At 43.8% G+C, this 19,119-nt stretch overlaps 1 protein-coding gene and 1 long non-coding RNA gene across 16 annotated transcripts in view; one reads left to right on the forward strand and one right to left on the reverse strand.

Annotated features, from left to right (window-relative positions):
- Nucleotides 1–1,038: 1,038 nt before the first annotated feature.
- LOC120835355 (tubby-related protein 3) lies at nt 1,039–10,519 on the reverse strand. 15 transcript variants are annotated; one of them, XM_078092922.1, is made up of 15 exons: nt 10,308–10,519; nt 10,127–10,214; nt 9,457–9,499; nt 7,572–7,730; nt 7,357–7,467; nt 7,140–7,268; nt 5,417–5,536; nt 5,134–5,271; nt 4,978–5,060; nt 4,726–4,890; nt 4,524–4,636; nt 4,321–4,429; nt 3,799–3,897; nt 3,322–3,493; nt 1,039–2,349 (listed from the first exon to the last, which is right to left on the reverse strand). In XM_078092922.1, the coding sequence occupies exons 4-15, from the start codon at nt 7,669–7,671 to the stop codon at nt 2,216–2,218; spliced, it is 1,473 nt and encodes a 490-aa protein (XP_077949048.1). In that variant the 5' UTR covers nt 7,672–7,730; nt 9,457–9,499; nt 10,127–10,214; nt 10,308–10,519; the 3' UTR covers nt 1,039–2,215. The 15 variants fall into 15 exon arrangements, 14 of the variants coding, with proteins under 14 accessions (XP_077949048.1, XP_077949043.1, XP_077949042.1 ...); XM_078092917.1 differs by having other exon boundaries at nt 5,134–5,268; nt 7,587–7,719; nt 10,127–10,378; XM_078092916.1 differs by lacking the exon at nt 10,308–10,519 and having other exon boundaries at nt 7,572–7,719; nt 10,127–10,306.
- A 4,441-nt stretch (nt 10,520–14,960) lies between these two features.
- LOC144388996 (uncharacterized) overlaps nt 14,961–19,119 on the forward strand; it is a 9,162-nt gene continuing 5,003 nt past the window's right edge. The window contains exon 1 of the long non-coding RNA XR_013453311.1: nt 14,961–15,121. This is a non-coding gene — a long non-coding RNA (uncharacterized LOC144388996). The remainder of the gene's footprint in view (nt 15,122–19,119) is intronic.

Raw genomic sequence — 19,119 nt, forward strand, 5'->3', positions numbered from 1 at the left:
AAAAAACAGAACCTTAAACACACGTCCATCCTGCAACAGCTCCTTCTGTTGGTCAACCGCGTGGTTGCAACATTTCGATCAGTCGCCCGTGTATTCATCCACCACTGAGGCGATAAAGCAGCGCACGCTGCGAGGGCAGATGGTGTGAAAATGACTCACCCTTATAGTAGATGCACAAACTGTACTAGTATCTAATGACAACAGTAATTTTGGCAGTTGTTTAGCCGGAATGTGCGTTACAGAAGAGGACAATGAATTCACCTTGCAGCATCTGCAGGAGCTGCCAGCTTCAGGCTTCGTTTAAGCTGCGAGTTTGGACAACTGCCTGAGCAGGTTCAGGCGGAATACACACCTCTCGCTCGCTCTCAACACCTTGGGGGTCAAACAGGTTTTTCTTCCTGAGGGAAGGTCTCCTCTCAACGTGTCACACAACTGGAACGGCGTGGTTATCTCTTGGTAACCTGCAATTAGAAGAAGTCTTTCTGTTCATCTGCCAGCTCGAGGAGGACGATACAGTGCTTTTAAAAAATATATATCCTACAGTGTAATGTGGGACTGTATCCAGGAGCTGTGGGTGATGTTAGTACAGCTGCTGTCAGGCTGCACAAACCCCCAAATCACCAGAAACCTGGGCAATAACTTCCATTACAATTATTTATCTATATATATATATATTATCCGTCTGTATTATTTAATGTTTCTTTATATATAATATTTCATTTCAGTTACTCTTTTTTTTTATCCTGTAAATGATCCAGCTGCAAGACTAATAAAGGATTACCTTATCTTGCCCCGTCTTATCTTGTGGCGGGGTATTGTCACGGCAAGCTGTGCCACTATGGGTGCTTATTGGTGATCAAAATTGAGGACACGTTTGAAGGCGTACGTGGTCCAAGAAAGGGCGCCGGAAAGTAGAGAAGAAGGGCCTCTGTCCTGATTTGGTATCAAGACTGGAGAGGATACTAATAATAGTGAAATACTTCGGGACACCAGAACATGTGTGTACACATTAAGTGTTGAATTTAAGGAGATTAATTGTTTGAGATTATTGCATTTATTTGACCACGTACAAAAAGAATCTCATACAAGGAGAAAAGATGTACCACATTAAGCTGCATGCTAATTCCCCTCTGCAGGTGCACACGGACTCTAACAACTAAGAATTAGAGGTGCAGTGTGTACGATTTGGCAGCATGCAGCAGATTGAAACATACTGTAAGGTCTCCAGTGTGTCCCGTGTGCTGGAGAACTAAGGTGGCCAACGCCTAAACACGAGAACATGGAGCCATGGATTGGTTCGGTTTGGTTGTTCCGGGTTTGGTTCAGTTGATTATTCACTAAAGAAAACATACTTAGTAATAGCATGTTTCTGCCAATAGATCATCCCAAATGCTACACACTGTTCCCGTAATACAAATACAAGATTGAAAGTTCACATGCTTTCTCAGATGCAACAAAGGCGGTTAAAAATAAGAAATGCATTTTATAAAAATGTTGAACCATCCATCCATCCATCCATTGTCAAACCGCTTATCCTGCACACAGGGTCGCGGGGGGGCTGGAGTCCATCCCAGCCAACTTCAGGCGATAGACAGGGTACATCCTGGATTGGTCGCCAGCCAATCGCAGGGCTACACAGAGACACACAACCATTCACACTCACATTCACACATCTACGGGCAATTTAAAGTCCCCAATTAACCTGATCCCCAGAGCATGTCTTTGGACTGTGGGAGGAAGCCGGAGAACCCGGAGAGAACCCACGCAGACACGGGGAGAACATGCAGACTCAAATGTTGAACCAAAAATACAAAATAGAATATTCTACAGGAGCCGCAATCAGCTGAAGTCCTACATATTTTGTGAAATGATTATGTGAACACCAATTATAAGAACTATTTTAAATATTAAACCCATGATTGTTCAGCCATTGGGGGGTTGGAAATGATGCGTGTCTTTCTGTGATTCACAGAAATCCATTCATTTCCACTAAATTACCGACCAAAGACCAGGACTCTCCTTTGTCCTGCCGTTCTAGATCAGAGGACCACATGCTACGAGGCCCAGCAGCTCCGTCAGGTTCAATGGATCGTCGTTTGTTATCGCCGCCTATCGCAGGAAGCGATTAAAAGGCCAGTCCCAAGAGTTGTCGGGATGTGGCCGTGTCCCACGTGAGGTTTCGCACTTGAGAAAACAACAGCAGGGAATCTTTCGGTCACTCGCAGGCGATTTTGCCGTCAAAGCTGGAGAGTGCGATGGCGAAGGCCTGCACGGCACACATCGGGTAGTTGTAGTCCAGCGTGAAAATGTCATCAGCTATTCGTCCAAACTGCATCACAATGTAGTCCACTGAAAAAAAAAGAATCGTTTGCATTGGGAGGTAAATGGATATAGAATAAATGTTTTAAATTAGAACCTTATAGGATGAAATCAAGGTCAGCGTATTGTTTACTTACTGTACATGTAAGAATATTAAAATATAATAGTGTCCACAGATATGCTAGCAGCTCTATGAAGCTATACTGAGGAGCATCGCTGCTAACCTCTAAATTGCCTGACAAATAAACATTATGTGATTATCCTCCGTGCTGTAACATCGAGGTGAGTTCTTGTATGTTGGTTCGTGGCAACAACAACCTTTTTTTCCCCTGGAAGCCTTCCGTCTGTCACTTATTTCTAACTGGGCCAGAATTCCTTTTAAATTGACCCGAGTAAGTAGACACTTAGAAATAAGGGCTCTTCCTGGAATGCTGCGGTTCTATCCAGAACCATGTGCTTCGAAATAACCCCTTTATTGGAGATTTTTTCAATTTAAAAGGTTTGTAGTCATAGTTGGCATAAGTACCTCTTTCATCTAACGAATCTTTTTTGCAAGGAAATGTTTTTTAAGGCTTTTTGAAAGCATCAGTTGTAAAACGCAATAAAAACAGTCAAAAAGGAACTATTGTGGGAAATTGAATTGAATTTTGTATTCAGTACTTTTAATTCTATGAGTGTAGTGACGTACCAAGCACATGCTATTACTGGTAAAAAGCATTTCCAAATGAAACATATTTGGTTCGCAGGAGATCCGTTTGTTTCATTATGCAAACGATGGTGAAAAAACAGCCTTTAACTGTTCGATATCTGTATCTATGCGACTTAAAACATTTAATTATCGTCAATGCCAAAGTAAACTAAAGCGGAAGTGCTCATCATTCCCAGTGACTTTACACGTTTTCAAACCCTCTGTGACTTGGCAGTGAACCGCTTTGTGTATTTCTTGGTCTACTAACATCTACTTGTGATGAGCGGTGAATAGAACACACTTTGGATACTCACAGTCTTTGCTGTGGACTATCTGGAAGTTCTTGATGGAGGCCTGGGTGACCCTGCCGTTGAAGTTGAGCACATGGGACGCAGATTCGTCGTTCCACACGGGCGTCTTGTTATGAAGCTCGATCAGATTTTCGGTCCTTCTATTCTGGTGCCTCATCAACAAGCCGTCACATTCCTGCAAGCAAAGTCGGGAAAACCACCTCAAGGCATCACAAGTATTTTACGCGTTGGCCTCGTGTGAGTCTGGTCACGAACAGACGTGAGCTGTGTGGATACAATATTGGTAAGACAGCAGCAAGGGATTCTGGGATTCCTGACTTGGCTAATGAGTCATCTGATGAATGAATATCCTCAATCGGAGGTGTCTACTTGATAATTCCAACTTCACATTTGCGTCTAAATCCCCAAATTATGAATTGTGAGATACGGTGAGCTGGTCTGCTTTGTATGTTCACAGCAAAAGTAAAGTTGAATTCTTACATTTCTCGGTCGTAGAGGTACCCGCTGGTTGTTTTTGTCCATTCCTGGAATGATGATGGTCATCCTTCTGGGTCCTTTCATTCCTAAGACATTTGTTTCCTGATGTCAGAAACAAGTAAAATCAGCATTTCTTTTCTTAGAAATTGTATCACTTTTGTTTTTTTGAACATTACATTACATTACATTACATGTCATTTAGCTGACGCTTTTATCCAAAGCGACGTACAATAAGTGCATTCAACCATAGGGTACAAACTCAGGAGAACAAGAAACAAGAAAGTGCAATTTCCTCAAATAAGCCAATTTACAATTTGCTATAGATGAGTGACGTTACAAGTACAATTTAAGTGCTACAATTTGTTAGTCTTAGTAGTAGTCGAGGTAGAGTCTGAAGAGGTGTGTCTTTAGTTTGCGGCGGAAGATGTGAAGGCTCTCTGCGGTCCTGATGTCTTCAGAGAGCTCGTTCCACCATTTCGGCGCAAGGACAGCGAAGAGTACCAAAAGAGCTGTTGAATAACTTACGTAGATGATGCCTGCTAGCTCCTGACGTGCATTAGACATGTCTGGAAGAGCTCTTTCTGGATTCAGAGCGTTGTCAAATACAGTGAACTTAGTCCCCATCAAATTGGACCTGGACAACGTAACAGGAAATGTGAAATAAGTTAAAGAGCCCTTACAGATTTGGTATGATACTTTTGAATTAGTACTGTTTTTTTGCAATGCACCTCAGCTTTCCAACAAAGTTCTCTCCACCTCTGGATAAATCTGTGGCATCGATGGAGATGAGGTAGTTTGAAGTTGCGCATCTCTTCCTTTTCCTGCCGGCCAACAGGAAAGTCTGAAAAAAAGAGAAGAGGAGCAGACGAGCGGCCCGGTTAGATTTCACAACACGAAGGCAGGCGATGTGACGTACACCAACTCCCTGACCTTCTTGGCGTTGTCCAGGTGGAGGTAGTACGTAGGGTAGAGGCTCTTGTCCATGCCTCTCTGGTCTCGCGTCACTCTGCACTTGATGGTCACGCCCTGCGTCGCCGGCTCCATGACGAACTCCTCCAAGTTGTCGAACTGAATCTCGGGCGACGGCGATCTCTCCTGGCCGAGGAAGCGGCAGTGAGTCCCAACGTTGTGTCGACTAAAATGTGTAATTTAATTGAAGGCGAATTGTGAGTTGTGAGGTACCTTCTTCTTTTTCCCTTTGCCCTTTTTCTTCTTCGATTTTCCTTCCTTTTCAGAGTCAGAATCATCACTCTCTTCTGCCTTTGCTTGAAGACACAACAGAGACAGTCAGCTATTTGTCCTCACTTGAAAGTAGAATGTGCGTGCTCGTGAACATGCCTTTCTTTTTGGTTTTCTTGTCTTTGTCCTTGTCCCCTGATGTCTGGAACATGGACGCTGCTCCGGCGGATGATTTTTTCTTCAATTTGGTTGACTTTGCCTCCTCTTCACTTTCATCACTGTCAGATTTGGCGGCTGCTTGCGAGACAAACGTTGACAATGAGGACTACTTTCAGCAAGGATGCATGGGGGTTGTTTTTGCTACAAAGGAGGTTAAACAGCCAAGTAAATGGCAAATTATTAAGTTTTGAGCTTTGACAGTTTAACAAAGGGTATCAGTCACCTTTCTTCTTGCTTTTTGAGCTTTTCTCTTCGTTTATCTGGAACATTGAAGCTGGCTCTTTCTTCTTGTCTTTCTCCTTCGACTTGGACTTTTTTTCTTTTCCGTCAGAATCTTTGTCCTCTGAAAATAGAGAATTTCAAAAATGTTATTTGCCCTTGAATTTGATACCAAACAAGCGCACAACGAAGAATTTAATCTATTTTTTCTTTCAAAGGCAAATAATGTAAATCTCACCCCTTTGTGTGTCAGACAGTGGGGGGGGTGATCGACCAGAGAGCAAGGATTTTAAGAGCAGCATTAATGTGTGCTCAGTTTGAAATCTGCTCTCCCTGTTTCTCACAGCTGTTTAAACTTCACCAGCACCCGTCACACATGTTTATATCTGGGTCTTATTGTTTTAAACCAAAGGGGAAAGCTGATGGAGCACAAAGGAAGGTAGACCCCCACTTTCAGATCGAAAGGTGAGCACTTAACTCTGAGGATATTCCGCCTTACAACTCGCTCTTTAAACCTGTTCCTCAAAGACAAATCTGTCCAAACATCAACTCCTATCTTGACTGGAAAGTCGGATCACTACTAGTTGTGCCTGTATATTTTGGAGATTGATGGACTTATCTTATTATTTTAAGAATTGTACTAATTTCTCAAAATATGTCAAGTCACTAGTTAAAATAGACTTGAGTGGGTGAGTCTGAATGTTAACTTTACTCCCCAAACTGTGATTAAAAAGTTAACCAAAAGTCTGACTTTTCATGGTGACGAGGAGCTTAAGCATCTGGCTTTCTTTTACTCCACCAGAGGAGCGAGGAGCCACCAGCTCAAGTCGCAGCAGGTATTCCTGATCCGAGGTGGACGGAGGTTAAGTTCAGCTCAAAGGCAAAAGCTCTGGAGACGATCCAACCGAAGTGATAGAAAAGAGCGGCGACACTCTGGAACAACGCGCAGTAATTCAGTGTAAAAATTGTGTTGTGTTCGTATAGTTTATTTTCTCCGAAAAGAAAAAATACTTGTGACATTATAGTTTGATCAAATCTTCGATCTGATCTAATTAACACTAAACACAAAGAGCCGTTGAGTATGAGAGGCCTCTCATCACGATGGAAGACGTTTACGTCATGAAAACGATTAGTTTATGACCAATTCATTTTACCACATGATGAAAGGTCCGAGTTTATGATGGTAAACATGGATATTAAACCAAATATAAAAGTAATTGGGGAGCTACAGGAAAGCTCAGCGAACCACAGAGCCAGACCGATGTCTGTAAATATCAGGCCATTTATTCTGAAGAGCTTAAATACATAAAGGCTATTGGGACCTACGAAACAGCTTCTGTATGGTGAAAAACATTAAAACCTTAAAAATCTGTTGGCTGATAAATGTTATGTAATTTTAAAATGTACTAATTGAGAATGTGTTCAACAATTTGGAAGGAAATACCTCCATGCGTAATTTAGCCCGGATCTCCTGCACAGTGCAAGTGCTACAAAGGTGCACAGCAGTCTGATAACTAAAGCAGAGTAGGAACATTAAAAAAGGATTTGACCGTTTTAACAACATTTCTAACCACTTGATTGTCGTGTTTTCTTGCCTCTGCTACGAGGTCAGTGTTTCCACTCTCTCACCATTACACAATAAAATCATTTAATCCCCTTAAAGACATTAGACTGGTCTCATAACGGTTAATGCCTTCGCTAAACTGTTTCCTTGCTTCTTGCCATACCTTTAGATTTAGGTTTCTTTTCTTTGGCCGAAGCTGCAGACGGAGAGCTGTCCTTTGTTGTTTTTTTCTTAGTCTTTTTTTTGGAGGTTTCTTCATCGTTGTCAATGTCGTTATCTGAGCCTGAACCCGCTGCGGCGTAAAAAAAAACTTTCACTTGTATTTTAACTCCCAAAATGTATTTCATCAACCGTCTTACAGGTCTTCATCGATGACTTACCTTTTTTCTTTTTCGGAGCACTTTTTACTTTCTTTTTCGGTTCTTTCTCTTTTTCGTTTTCTGGTTCTTCTTTATCTTTTTCTGGTTTCTTTTTCTTCACCTTCTTTCCATCTATAACGTTGATGGGAAACAACAGTGAACCAATGTGGTCAGATCAGAGTAGAGTGTTTCATATCTGCATTCTTCGTACGAAATGCTTTGGCAAGAATAATCACTTTGAAATCCCTCACTCTGGACGGCAGGACTTCCCTCATCGGACACATCTTCCTGCTTCTTAATCTTTGTCTTTTTAGGCTTTGCTTCTTTAACATTCATCTCGGCATCTGTTGTGCCGTTAGTCTCCTCTTTCTTCTTTTTTATCTTCTAAAGAGTTCCTGTAAAAATTAAAGAACATATTAAAAAGCAAAAAAAAACGTAAGAAACAAAATAAATATCTTTGAGTAAACCCACAAATCAATTTCAAGGTCTTGATAAAAATAACTCACCATTATAGAGAGAGATGGGCAGGGAAGCAATGGGCAGGAAGCAAATAAAAGAACTGTATTGTTAAATCTTACACAGCTTTTATTACTGATGTTCTAGTATATCATAGAACGTGTTATCTTTTAGTTCAGTGGTCCACATTCAAATTTATAAAGAACATTTTCACATAAGTGCAGTAATACAGTCATACTGAACCCACGCATCTTTGTCTTTATGAGAATTTCTATACCACAAACAGCCGTACGTATCCGTGTTTGAAGCGTGAGAAATCTGAACACTAAACCCGCGAGCAGAACAGCATGTCTCTGACCCGAGACACAGGGAAGGAGGTCAGTGCGATTGCATCCAGCAGGGACAGTAAAGATAATCCTATTACATGTAGATCCTGCAACGATGGAGGTCTATTTGTGTTCCCAGACAATCCACAACTCACTGTTATGGCAGCGGATTTCTTTTTTTGTCCCTTTGAAATTCTCTCTTTTAACTCGTTTTCCTGAGTTAAAAGAGCCACATTTCTGCAGCCAGTTCCTGCGTATGACGATGGAAGGTCTGTTTGACTAGTCACTAAAAAACTGTTGTGCGATTGTTCATATGTGTGTTTTTGTAATTGTAAAAGTAGATCATAGGATTCAAAAAAAGGAAAGGCAGTTTCATTCAACATGGCCGTCCCCACAGTGGCAATATGAAAGTGGTAGCTGGATTACTGAGCACCTTCAATCCCTCATGCGTGCTTTGGCAGATGCATCGCTCAACAAACTTGCACGTCTTCAACCGAGGACACAACTCAACGTCAGGTGTGAAGGCTGTGTGAAGAGATGCTTCAGAAATATTCTCTCTGTTGGATCTTACACTTAATAAATCTGTCTCATGGGGCCTTTTGCACAAGCAGCAGTTTGTGGGTTTTACATCTTCATCATCATTATTCTTCTAGATGTCTAGAACACACCCATGGATGCTTCGTTCCAAAAGTATAGTATTTTTACTGTAAATATTAAAATGAATAAACACACACATGAATATTGTTGTATGTTATTTGATTCTCATTAAAAGTATAATTTATCCCTCGGCTCGCTCTCTAGATGTCATTTCATGTCATCACACGTGTATTTACATTACATCTGAAAGTTAATTAAAGAAATACCCACAAAAACACAACCCCCCCCCCTTCGTTTACCTTCTCTGCAGACATGACGAGGCCTCTGACTTTTCTTTAAAGGTTAGAAAATTCAAAAAGCAGGCTCCTCAGCAGAGGTAACGAGAGAGTAAGAAATCCCTGTATTCACTGTGTCTCCATCAGCAGAAAGTTGTTAATAGGATTTATGTGTAAAGCCATCTGCTGTGTAGAAACACGTCAACGGGAGAAACCAACAAAGGCTCAGGAGGAGGGAGGACACTCGTTCATCCGCAGGACTTGTTTGTCATGCGTGGCCGGTATCCGCACACCAAAAACATGTTTGCATCAGGCAACGTCCTTCCGTCTTTCCTCCTCTCATATTTAACCGCAAGTCAGACGGGCAGAATTCTCTGGAGCTAAAGTCCCACGTATATTTTTTACTGTTTATAGTTTCAAAAGCAAGATTATATTTTTCGAAAGTTAAATAAAAGATAAAGATTTACTTGAACTTGCAGCTGCGTGGCCGAATCGTCAAGCTCTTGAATCCTGAAATAAAAACAATTAAATGTGCATATTATGTAATTATATTTGCTGTTGTTCTTCATCAATTCCATCATTAATAAAAAATAAATTCTGTTATGTAAAAATACCTGTGGGACGTTGTTCATGTTATTTATGTAGTTATATGTGTGATTATGGAATAGAAGAATGACAAACAATTAGTCTCATTGTCAATTTATCTGTTAATATTCTGGATTCATCGATTAATCGATTGGTGAATAAAATGTAATATTCATATTGACTCAACAATATCTAATTTAATTCCAAAGAAGATAAAGAAACCAGCAAATATTTCTTCAAAGAAAGGCTGGAATATGAAATGCCTGGTTTAACAAAATTGTGATAAAAAAGATGCTGATTGATTAGATGAAGTTTGGGTCTGCCTGACAACAAGTGAACCTTCCGTGTGAATTAGTTTCCTACGACTCGGCTAGTACCAGCTTAAAGTGGGTGTGGTAAAATGAGTAATGACCAATCAGAAGGTCGCAGGGCTTCATGTAGCAGTATAATGAGGTGCGCAGCCAACACTTACATGCTCTCATATGGGAAATGCTTCAAACTTATGCATGTATTTGCAATGTTCCGCGTTGTTGTGTGGTGATGTTGACCTACCCGTCTTGCGCCCAGGCCTCTCTCGGGATGCGATTGTGCAGGGGCATGGCTGATGGGTAACGAGGTTACAGCACATCCAGATTTTGGTCTTTATGAGCAAACAGTAACAAGTAACGTCAGACAAAAGATCCAATGCAAGACCTGTGTGTTTTGCCCTGCATGTATGCATATGTTCTCTAACCAATTGGCAGCAGTTTGTCTCAATCCGTTTCAGGAGTGTGCACAAGGCTCCTTGCACGCCCTGTGGCCCACAGAGGGGTCACATGACCCGACTTCTAAGAGGCTTTCTGACAAAGCAACAGGTTCCCCCCAATCGACCACACAACCAGGAGGCCCAGGGCTTCAACTGGGATTAGCCTGCTGTAATCAGCTACTCACCATCTGTGAGCATTTCTGTGGAGGTTCCCGAGAAAGAGACATACCGGAGGAAAGTGAGGAAGATTCAAGTTAGGTAAAAAGTTTTCATTTAGTGTCATGGCTAAACACAAGGAGCGCACACTGCACAAATAGCATTGCAATTAGATGTGGTTTATAGCTACAGGTGAAAAGTGAAAGTTCTCTTCATTGGGCTGTATTTGTACGTGCAGCAGTGTGAGTGTGGAGCAGGATGATGTTAGAAAAGTGTGATGTCATCAGTCAACCACCAGATGCTGCTGTGCCTCAAGAGACAAAACAAACACGCCTCCTCTGTGAGACGCCAGGGGGCAGATGGAGGTACATGACTGGCTTAACTTCAACAGTGATATTCCACAACAGTTCAGAAAACGTACTTTTCTCTCACGAAAAGGTGGTTCACTACAACCTCAAACGCGATCTCAGTCCTGCCTTTAGAACTCACGGCAGAACAAGCACACGTGCGAAAGGATATAAAAGAAAGAAAAGTGACGTGTGTTGTATTAAGGCCGGGCCTCGTGTTCCTCCACACCGCCGCGCCGCTCACGCTGTCCAGTCTGCTGACTGTTGAAAAGGGCTGCGGACTAATGGCTTTGCTGGCATTTCTGCAAACGCTCGACAGTAACATGGCAGTTGGCAGGCGGCCTGAGGAAGGCCAGCGACCTCGAGGGAGCGGCGGAGAAGCCATCAAGATCTTAAAGAGACAGAAACTTCAGTGTGTTTCTCAACATACGTTTGACTTTGCAAAGCGCTTTCGTGTCCGATGCGTTTTATTCGAGCAATCAAGATGGTAAACATTGCAGAAGCGATGAGAAGCAGCGGGAGTTTACCAGAGAGGCCTCAAAACCGCCTCGTACTGCACCAACAACTGTAACAACAAGCCTGAATGAAAGGAAAACACATTAATCAAAGTTACGGCGGCCACTCAACGCTGTTGTACAAACATGGACGCAGGAAGAATTACGTTAAATACATAAAAGGTAGAACCTTCAGTGTTTGAGAAAGGGGGGCAGTATGATGAGGATATTTTAGTTCACCCGCGGGTCGAGTGCTGAACCCGGTGGCACCGCTGAGCCAGGTGAATCATCAACTCAAAGCCGGTCCGTATCTCTGCGAGGGCAAACAATGCGGACGAAACAGGAAAGTCTGAGTTATATGAGTCTATCCCCAGCGGAGGAATTGTTCGAGGAAGGTGGAACGCTGCAATAGAGGACAATGGCAGGAGGTGTTTTTCATGATAAATGGAAAGACACTTGTGTTGAAGATAAAAATGAAACTCACAATCTCACACAGTTGATTCAACAAGGTCACATGCTGAAAAACGAAGTCGGGGTTACAAATAAAGGAGTCTTAACATTTCGGCTGTGGTGCTGTCTACACGAGGATGAAGTGGTTTTCCCAGCTAATCCTTAATATCTGGTGCAGGTTTTGGGGCTAGCTCTTTTTGTGGCTAGCTCTCTGCACTGCCCTCACACGGCGGTTACAACGTCGCCGTGGGAACCGTAGCACCCTCCCTCCGGGTTCGCCCCCGCAGGTAAGCGCTGCAACGTTAGCGCTGCTAGCATAGTGAGCTGTGAGCCGTTGAAAGGCCTCGGGAGGCATCCGAGAAAATCACAATCTCGGGTCTCGGGTTGTTACGCCTTTGATAAACGTTGGTGCCAAAAACAGTACACAGCTCGGCCTGAAGGTGGCGGTGGCGAGGAGGGATCGCAAGGCTTCAGTCTCACACAACTTCCCCCGAGGCCAAGATGGCCGCTGGACGGCCAGAAAACGCTGAGCGGTTTGGAAATTCCTTCCAAGTACTTTCACAGTATATTGTTTAAACTAAATTTAAAATGTTGCCAATTCCACCCAACTATTTCCCTATAGCTTCGAATGCCTTCTGGATGCAGATGCATACAGACGTGTGGCTCAATGCTCCCGCGCATAAACCCTGTAACACACGTTTTATAAAGTAAAGTGTGACTGATGAGCTGAGGACTTTTGTGATTTATGGGCCCCTATGGACTAAAACATATAACATGATATATTAAACAACTGGAATATAATGCCTGCATGTAACTTTCAACCTTTTACATTATGGTAATGAGAACTGTATTTTTTATGAGCTCTGAGAATAAGCAGTTGCTTCTCATCATTTCTATGTCTTACAGCAGGTCATATGATCTTTACCCCCATCCGACTGTGTAGATCTGAAGCGCAAACGATGGATGTCTAACGCCGTGTTGAGTTTTTATTTGAGCAGCTCCCAGTGAGGAGAGGAAGTATAAAAAAAAGGTTTGCTGTTGCATGAGTTCTGTTTGTACTGTAATCAATCCTGTCACTACTTAACTTTCGGGTGGGGGAGGAGGGGGGAGGGTGGGGTTACGTGTGTGTTGGCAGGTATTACACAGACATCCTTCCTACCTGCTCCTGAGCAGCGCTCAGAGGTCTGTGATGCCTGCGCAGAGATTTCACAGCGGAGAAAGAGGAGAGAGGGCTCACCCCTTGTAACGTGAGACCATCACTGGGGAGGAACAAAATCCAAACGTGAAACCACGGGCGGGCGTTAGCATAAACCTACTGTTGTGGACCTTCTGTCCCAGATCTCATTATTTATGTTAGCAAATGATGCGATGAAAAAACACGGCGACGGAGAGAATAAGCACGTTCGGAGCACCGCGTATCGTCGCGAGGCGAGCCACGTGGAAGGTCAGATGAGATCCCACCTCCACCCACCCGAGCCTCAAATGAATGGCAAAGCAGCCAGAATCTTGCGTGAACCGTAACACAAGCGGCGCTGAGCCTCGTGGGAGCTCGACGCACATCTGAAATGGAGGACAGAGTATCCGGGAAATAGTGCTTCGGCTTGCATTTCCTATTCTTCGGGCGGCCGTAAATAGAGACCAGCCTCCCCGGAGCGATCCCGACTGTGGTGGATACCTAACAGACCGGCGGATTTGCCCCAACGGCAGAGCTGGCACAGGGTGGCTCCAGAGCCCGAGAGAGTAAAAGTCCTGGGAGGGGTCGCTGCCCCGACTCCCACAAACCGAGAGAGAGAGAGAGAGAGAGAAAGAAAAAGGGTGACAGCAGAGGAAGTTTTATTATTTTTTTCTTCTACTTTTTTTTTATTGAAACGGTGCCAATAGAGGCTGACCCAAATCCTTGGAGCTGAAATTTTTACAAGCTCGGAGTTTGTGAGCAGGAAGAGAACGACAGAGTCAACATTTGTTTGCGGGCTCCTCCGCTCTCTTCTTGGAGCCGCCTGACATGGCAGCGCAGTGATTCGTGCTCGCTACTACAAATCCTTCACAGAACGTGCCCCGAAAAAGAAGACGGCACGGGAAAGGAAAGGATTTGAAGTACATGCATGGACATAAAATTTTTTTTTTAAAAGTTAGTGACGTCACACGGGAGGCTGTCTTGGATATCGCCTGAGGAAAGACACCAATGAGTGCCTGTGGCGCTCTGTGGCATGGAAACATTTGAACATTTAAGTGTTGTGCTCTGTTCAGGACTCGCGCACTGGATTATTTTAGTGTTTTTTTTTGTAATTCCTGGTGGCGTCCCATACAAAACATTATCTTTGGATTTGCTCCCCCTCCCCCCCGCCCAAGACATTGGCCCTTTTCGCTGCCGTTATTTCACTTCCGAACTGACACAGTTTGCTACTTGATGCATTGCGCTAAACATCCCGGGCGGATCGCCTGGTCCGCTTTGTTGACCGTAAAAGACTAGTTTCCTCTCACTGCGACGGTCAGAATCAAATCAGAACCTCAGTGGTTTTAGTTCTTCTCTTTGGAAGAAATATAAACACAGGCAGGTGCAGAACAACTATAAAGACGTCCCCGAGTGACTACAGAAAATGGGAACTATGAGGCATTTACTACTTGGGAATGAGGCCAACTGCTGACAAGAGGCTTTACTCCACATTTCTGAGTGAAGCCTTTAACTCGTTCTCTCGCTGAAATGCTTCAGGAATATCTGGCCCCGAGCGGTTTGGCCAACAGCGTGTAAATCTGTCAAACCTTTTGCAGACACCTTGTAAGTATTCTTTGGATTTCTTTACCTGGGCTCCTTTTTCTAATGCCCCCCTCCCCCCACCCCCACCCACCCCGCCCAGCTCCTAATCCTATTGTCAAGTGAGGCGTCTATTTGATGACACATAATTTACAGCCACCGTGACTGATCCCCATTATGCGGCGAGCTGACTGTGTCAACCTCAGAGCTCGGGTCTGCCTTTAAACACCACCCTGGCGGCGGATTTCGTGGTGCAAGCACGGTTCTCTGACTTCATGATTTCTTTTCTTGCCTCCCCTTCTCTCTCTCTCTCTCTCTCGCTCTCTCTCTTGGCAGCGGGGTGAAAGTGGGCAGGGAGAGAGGAGGGCATGGCCCAGAAAGGGCTCTCAAGCCCCAGCCCCTGTTCAAGTGGGGTTGCTCGCTGGTACACCGCTCAGCCTTTCCCTTGTCTTGCGGGCGAAAGAGAGGGATGTGGAAATGCATTCTTGTCTCCTTTTCTAATCAGCCTTTTTTCATCTTTTATTTTGCTCGCCTCCACCACGGTCGCAATTCTCTGCGGGCGAACACTAACCTGACCTGTACAAAAAAAAAACTCACCTCCAGGTATTTCGATTTTTTTGTGATTTAGCTTCTGTTTTGGCCTTGATATATTCTCCTTTGTGCTGAAGTATCCCTTTTATGCTTGAGCGGAATGCATTTCTTTTGCACTTCTTTTACCTTCACTCTGCACACTGTACACGTGTACAGCTTGTGTACACGCTTTGCTTGCACACGACGCAGAAAACCTTTGCCGTTTCTGTTGAATTAAGACACGCCGACGTTTTCTTTGTAGGATGTTGTTTCTTGGTTTGAATGCGTTGAGACATAATGACCGGAGGAGCATGTGTACAGTTACTGTAATGAGCAGTGTGTTTACATAGCTCCGAACGATAAAACGTGTACAAATAATAAGACATTTTAGTGGTTGTGAAACTTCCTGTTAAAGTACAAGACTTGTAAAAAGCAACATGCAAGTAAATTTACTGCAAATCAGAGTATTTTTTTACCACAAGACATTGGAACTCCAGTGACTCGATCGAACAAACCACCTCCTGCCCACAGTAAAAGTGATAGTACGTTTGAAACCGGAAATTTTCAGAGATAAAAATAATTGAGCTCTTTTAATCAAACCTTTTGGTTTCTGTCTCGCATGATTGCAACAAAGGTGCGAGATCTCTTCAGCAGAGGCAACGCAAACTAACCTTCGGCTGTATTGTAAAACGAGCACCTTTACAAACATGTCCTTTTATATGTTCTAACGTACAAGTACAAGAACAGGCTCAAAGATTATTTTTAATGTGTTCTCGGGCGCCACGGTTTGCTGGGACTGGTCACAAACCAGTATGAACCAGATCCCCCTGTTCCAACCATTGTTCCGTACACGCCGGCGTTGTAAGATCGGAGGTTCTCGGTCTTAGATCCCGCCTTTTCCTTTGGGTTCTAAACGCAAAAAAGCACTAAAGCTACAAAAACATCTGCACAGCGAGGGAAAAATAACGGGGATTTTTTTCTCCCTTTCCTTCAGAGATTACTCTCCTTTACGAACCAAACTCGTTGCCAACCGATTGTTTAAAACGTGCCACATGCTACTTGTTGTGGAGCCGCGTCAGTCTTTGTCTGTCGTGATCACGACAGTTGCACACAAAGGGTGGAGGAAGAAGAGAAGCGGAGAGGGCGCAGCGATGATGGCCAGCAAGAGAGAAAATAAATGTATTACCCCCCCCACCGCCGCCCTCCGCCCCCCACTACCCCCACACTGGCTGTCCTGAAATGAACTTGCTCGATGACACGTTGTTTGGAAAGCCACATCCTCCGCTAGTTGCGTTTTTATCTTCCGGTTGCAGAGTGACTCTGTGGTTAACAGGATCAAAGTCTCTATCTTTTGAGGGGTGTTGTTGCTTTCATCAGGTCGTGCTGCATGAACGCATCTAGCTGATGGCAAACACGTCTTGGGCTATGAACAGCATTTGATCTGGCTCTTCAGGCCACCGCTGGTTCGCATTAACTGTTTTAGCAAAAAGCCACCAGACATCCATCTTGAGATTTATGTGTGGAAGGTCCAGATGTTCCACCAGTGACCTTGCATTAGTTTCACTGTTTTGAATATTGGATTGGTTTCCTGCAACAAGATCCGCGTATGACAAATAGATTTCGATTGTCCATACATTCATTCACTCGTTGTATTGACATCAAGCTGCCAACTTTGAATACAACAAACAATACAAATAGTCATTTTTCACCGTGGTCTCTTGTTAAAGTCGGTGTCTAGTTAAGATTCATATTTCACATGGTTCTGACACACACCTACAGAAGACAACACATGCAGTGAGCATTTTCAAAGGTTTCTGATTACACGGGCAGCCCAAAGAATTTTAGATGCAGAATTTGTATTTAAGCATTTATTGTTTTGTCAGCCTGCATCACAATTAAATCAATTTGAAACCTTTGGTTTGCACTATGCCCTTTATTCAACATGCATTGGGTAGAAGCGGTAGCAGTATATATGTTATCTTAGAAGTGGCATTGTAACTTGAATCTTGCAGTGGCTCCCAGCCCGGGGTCCGGACCCCCGAAAGGGGCGTAAGATTGAAACCCCAGTGAAACAGAAGTCGGAGCGCGTTTAGCTTCTGTAAAGTTAAAAAGGATGTTTGAGCGCTGCACAAAAGACGTATCTAGATCAAATCTTTTGCGTTTTGTTGGGGCGCTAAAAAGTCAATGAGCTTAAGTGTAGGTTCATTGTGGAGGAACGGCACGATGTGATCGGTTAAAAACTGTTGGCACTAATTTGCAATAGCACACATCTAGCTTTTCTTCACAGGAGGAAAAGATTGGACAAATAAATACCATCAGTTTTAGTCCTTTTTTCCCCCCATTTCTAACAAACGGAAAACATCCATTATACTATTATGAGAAGGTGGAGAAGGAGGTTTTATTCATAACTGTACAAAACCTTACAATTACCCTAATAGATAAAGACTAACATCTGCCATTAGATCGTCATTGTCAACTGAAATAAAATCACTAAGGATTATTTAGTATAGCTCATTTGTAAATGATGTTCCAAATAAGATTGTTGGCCTGCTGACTTGACCTTATTAAATCTCAATCTGCAACGCAGATGATGAGATTCAACTGACACCACGGGCTCGTACATAACAGAACCAGTTGCCCAACATACGGACAAAGTGTGCTTTGCGCGGAGCATCTGGCAGTGAGCTCTGCCACCGGTACCACATTGTGTGGTAGCAGAGCCCCTTCCTGACACGGCCTCTTCCCATTGCTCGGATGCCAACGCTCTCCTCCCCCCTCAGCGGTGGCTTTCGCGACGTTGCATCCACAGCATCAGCCCCTTTTTTTTTTTGTCTCATTGAGATTCAGCTTGGCACGCGGACAATGCCCATTTCTTGGCACCAAATATTGGAGAGAGCCACTCAAGGGAACCAACCTCAGTCTTTTTTACCTCGCAGACGTCCCCCTAATCCGCCGATCATCGTGGACCGGCGCCAACAAGCAATGGGTGTATTTCTTGGCGCATTCATCTGCTGAATTCGCAGTTCCTTTGCCACCTGGGCATTTAACATGGATATCTTTGATACCGTTGCCATTCAGACGAGCTGCTCCGAAGCGGCAGAAGAACCATCGCCAGTCAACTTGTCCCTGACACGGGACAGAGTGAGTCTTACATGAACGTCACGCATTGATAACATTAGTCCTTCGTTGTACTCTGCAGCAGAGCAGCCATTTTCTCATCATCCGCAGCTGGCGGGTGAACCGTGAAAGTCAAAACACCACATCCGAGTGTATAAAAAAACGTTCAATCCGCCCCCCCCCGAATGGATCGTAATGGAGATATGAATTTGGGTTTACATCTCGTACAGCTTTTGTTTAAAGGCACAATCACAGACAGCATATTTTAGGAAAATGAAGGTAAGAACAGACGTTTGAATGCGACTGCTGATTATTTTGTGAAACAATGCAAAACCTTTACTTGTGTATGTGCGTATCTGTGTGTGTGTGTTCAATAGTCTCGTATTTCTTTCATTGGTTTGATTACTTAACACGGATAAGTCTCAATCCTGACAAATAAAGTGACGGTAGCGCTTCATTACCAAAACACTTATTCACTTACAAGTCCAGACAACCTTTTGATTAAAAAGTTGAGTCTTGCCTCCGTCCGCTCTGCATTGACGAGCCATTTGGAGGAGTTTAATAGCATTTACCGTCTAATTAATTCAACATCTCAATTAAGTCCTCCCACTCTCTGACGCCGTTGTGCCTTTTTCTTTCTGCTCAAACAGCCGGCCAAAACATTTCCATCACTGCCGCCATTAATTAGGCCAAAGAGGAATTTAGAGCGTTAATGAACTGCCCCGGCGCTTTTCAGCGGCCGCGGTTCACATGTTAATTTATGCAAAGCGTCCCGGGCCTTTTGCATGGGTCAACCATCGCCGTCTACCATAACATGGTCCGGGGCCAAAGCGGGGCTCTGTCTGGGCCCCGGACAGCTCGGCCCGGCTCGTTGCCCAGACTCCAGCTGGCACAACAGACCCCCCTTTTTTTTC

This window comes from Gasterosteus aculeatus, chromosome 17 (genome assembly GCF_964276395.1).
Source record: "Gasterosteus aculeatus chromosome 17, fGasAcu3.hap1.1, whole genome shotgun sequence".
Lineage (NCBI taxonomy): Eukaryota > Metazoa > Chordata > Actinopteri > Perciformes > Gasterosteidae > Gasterosteus > Gasterosteus aculeatus.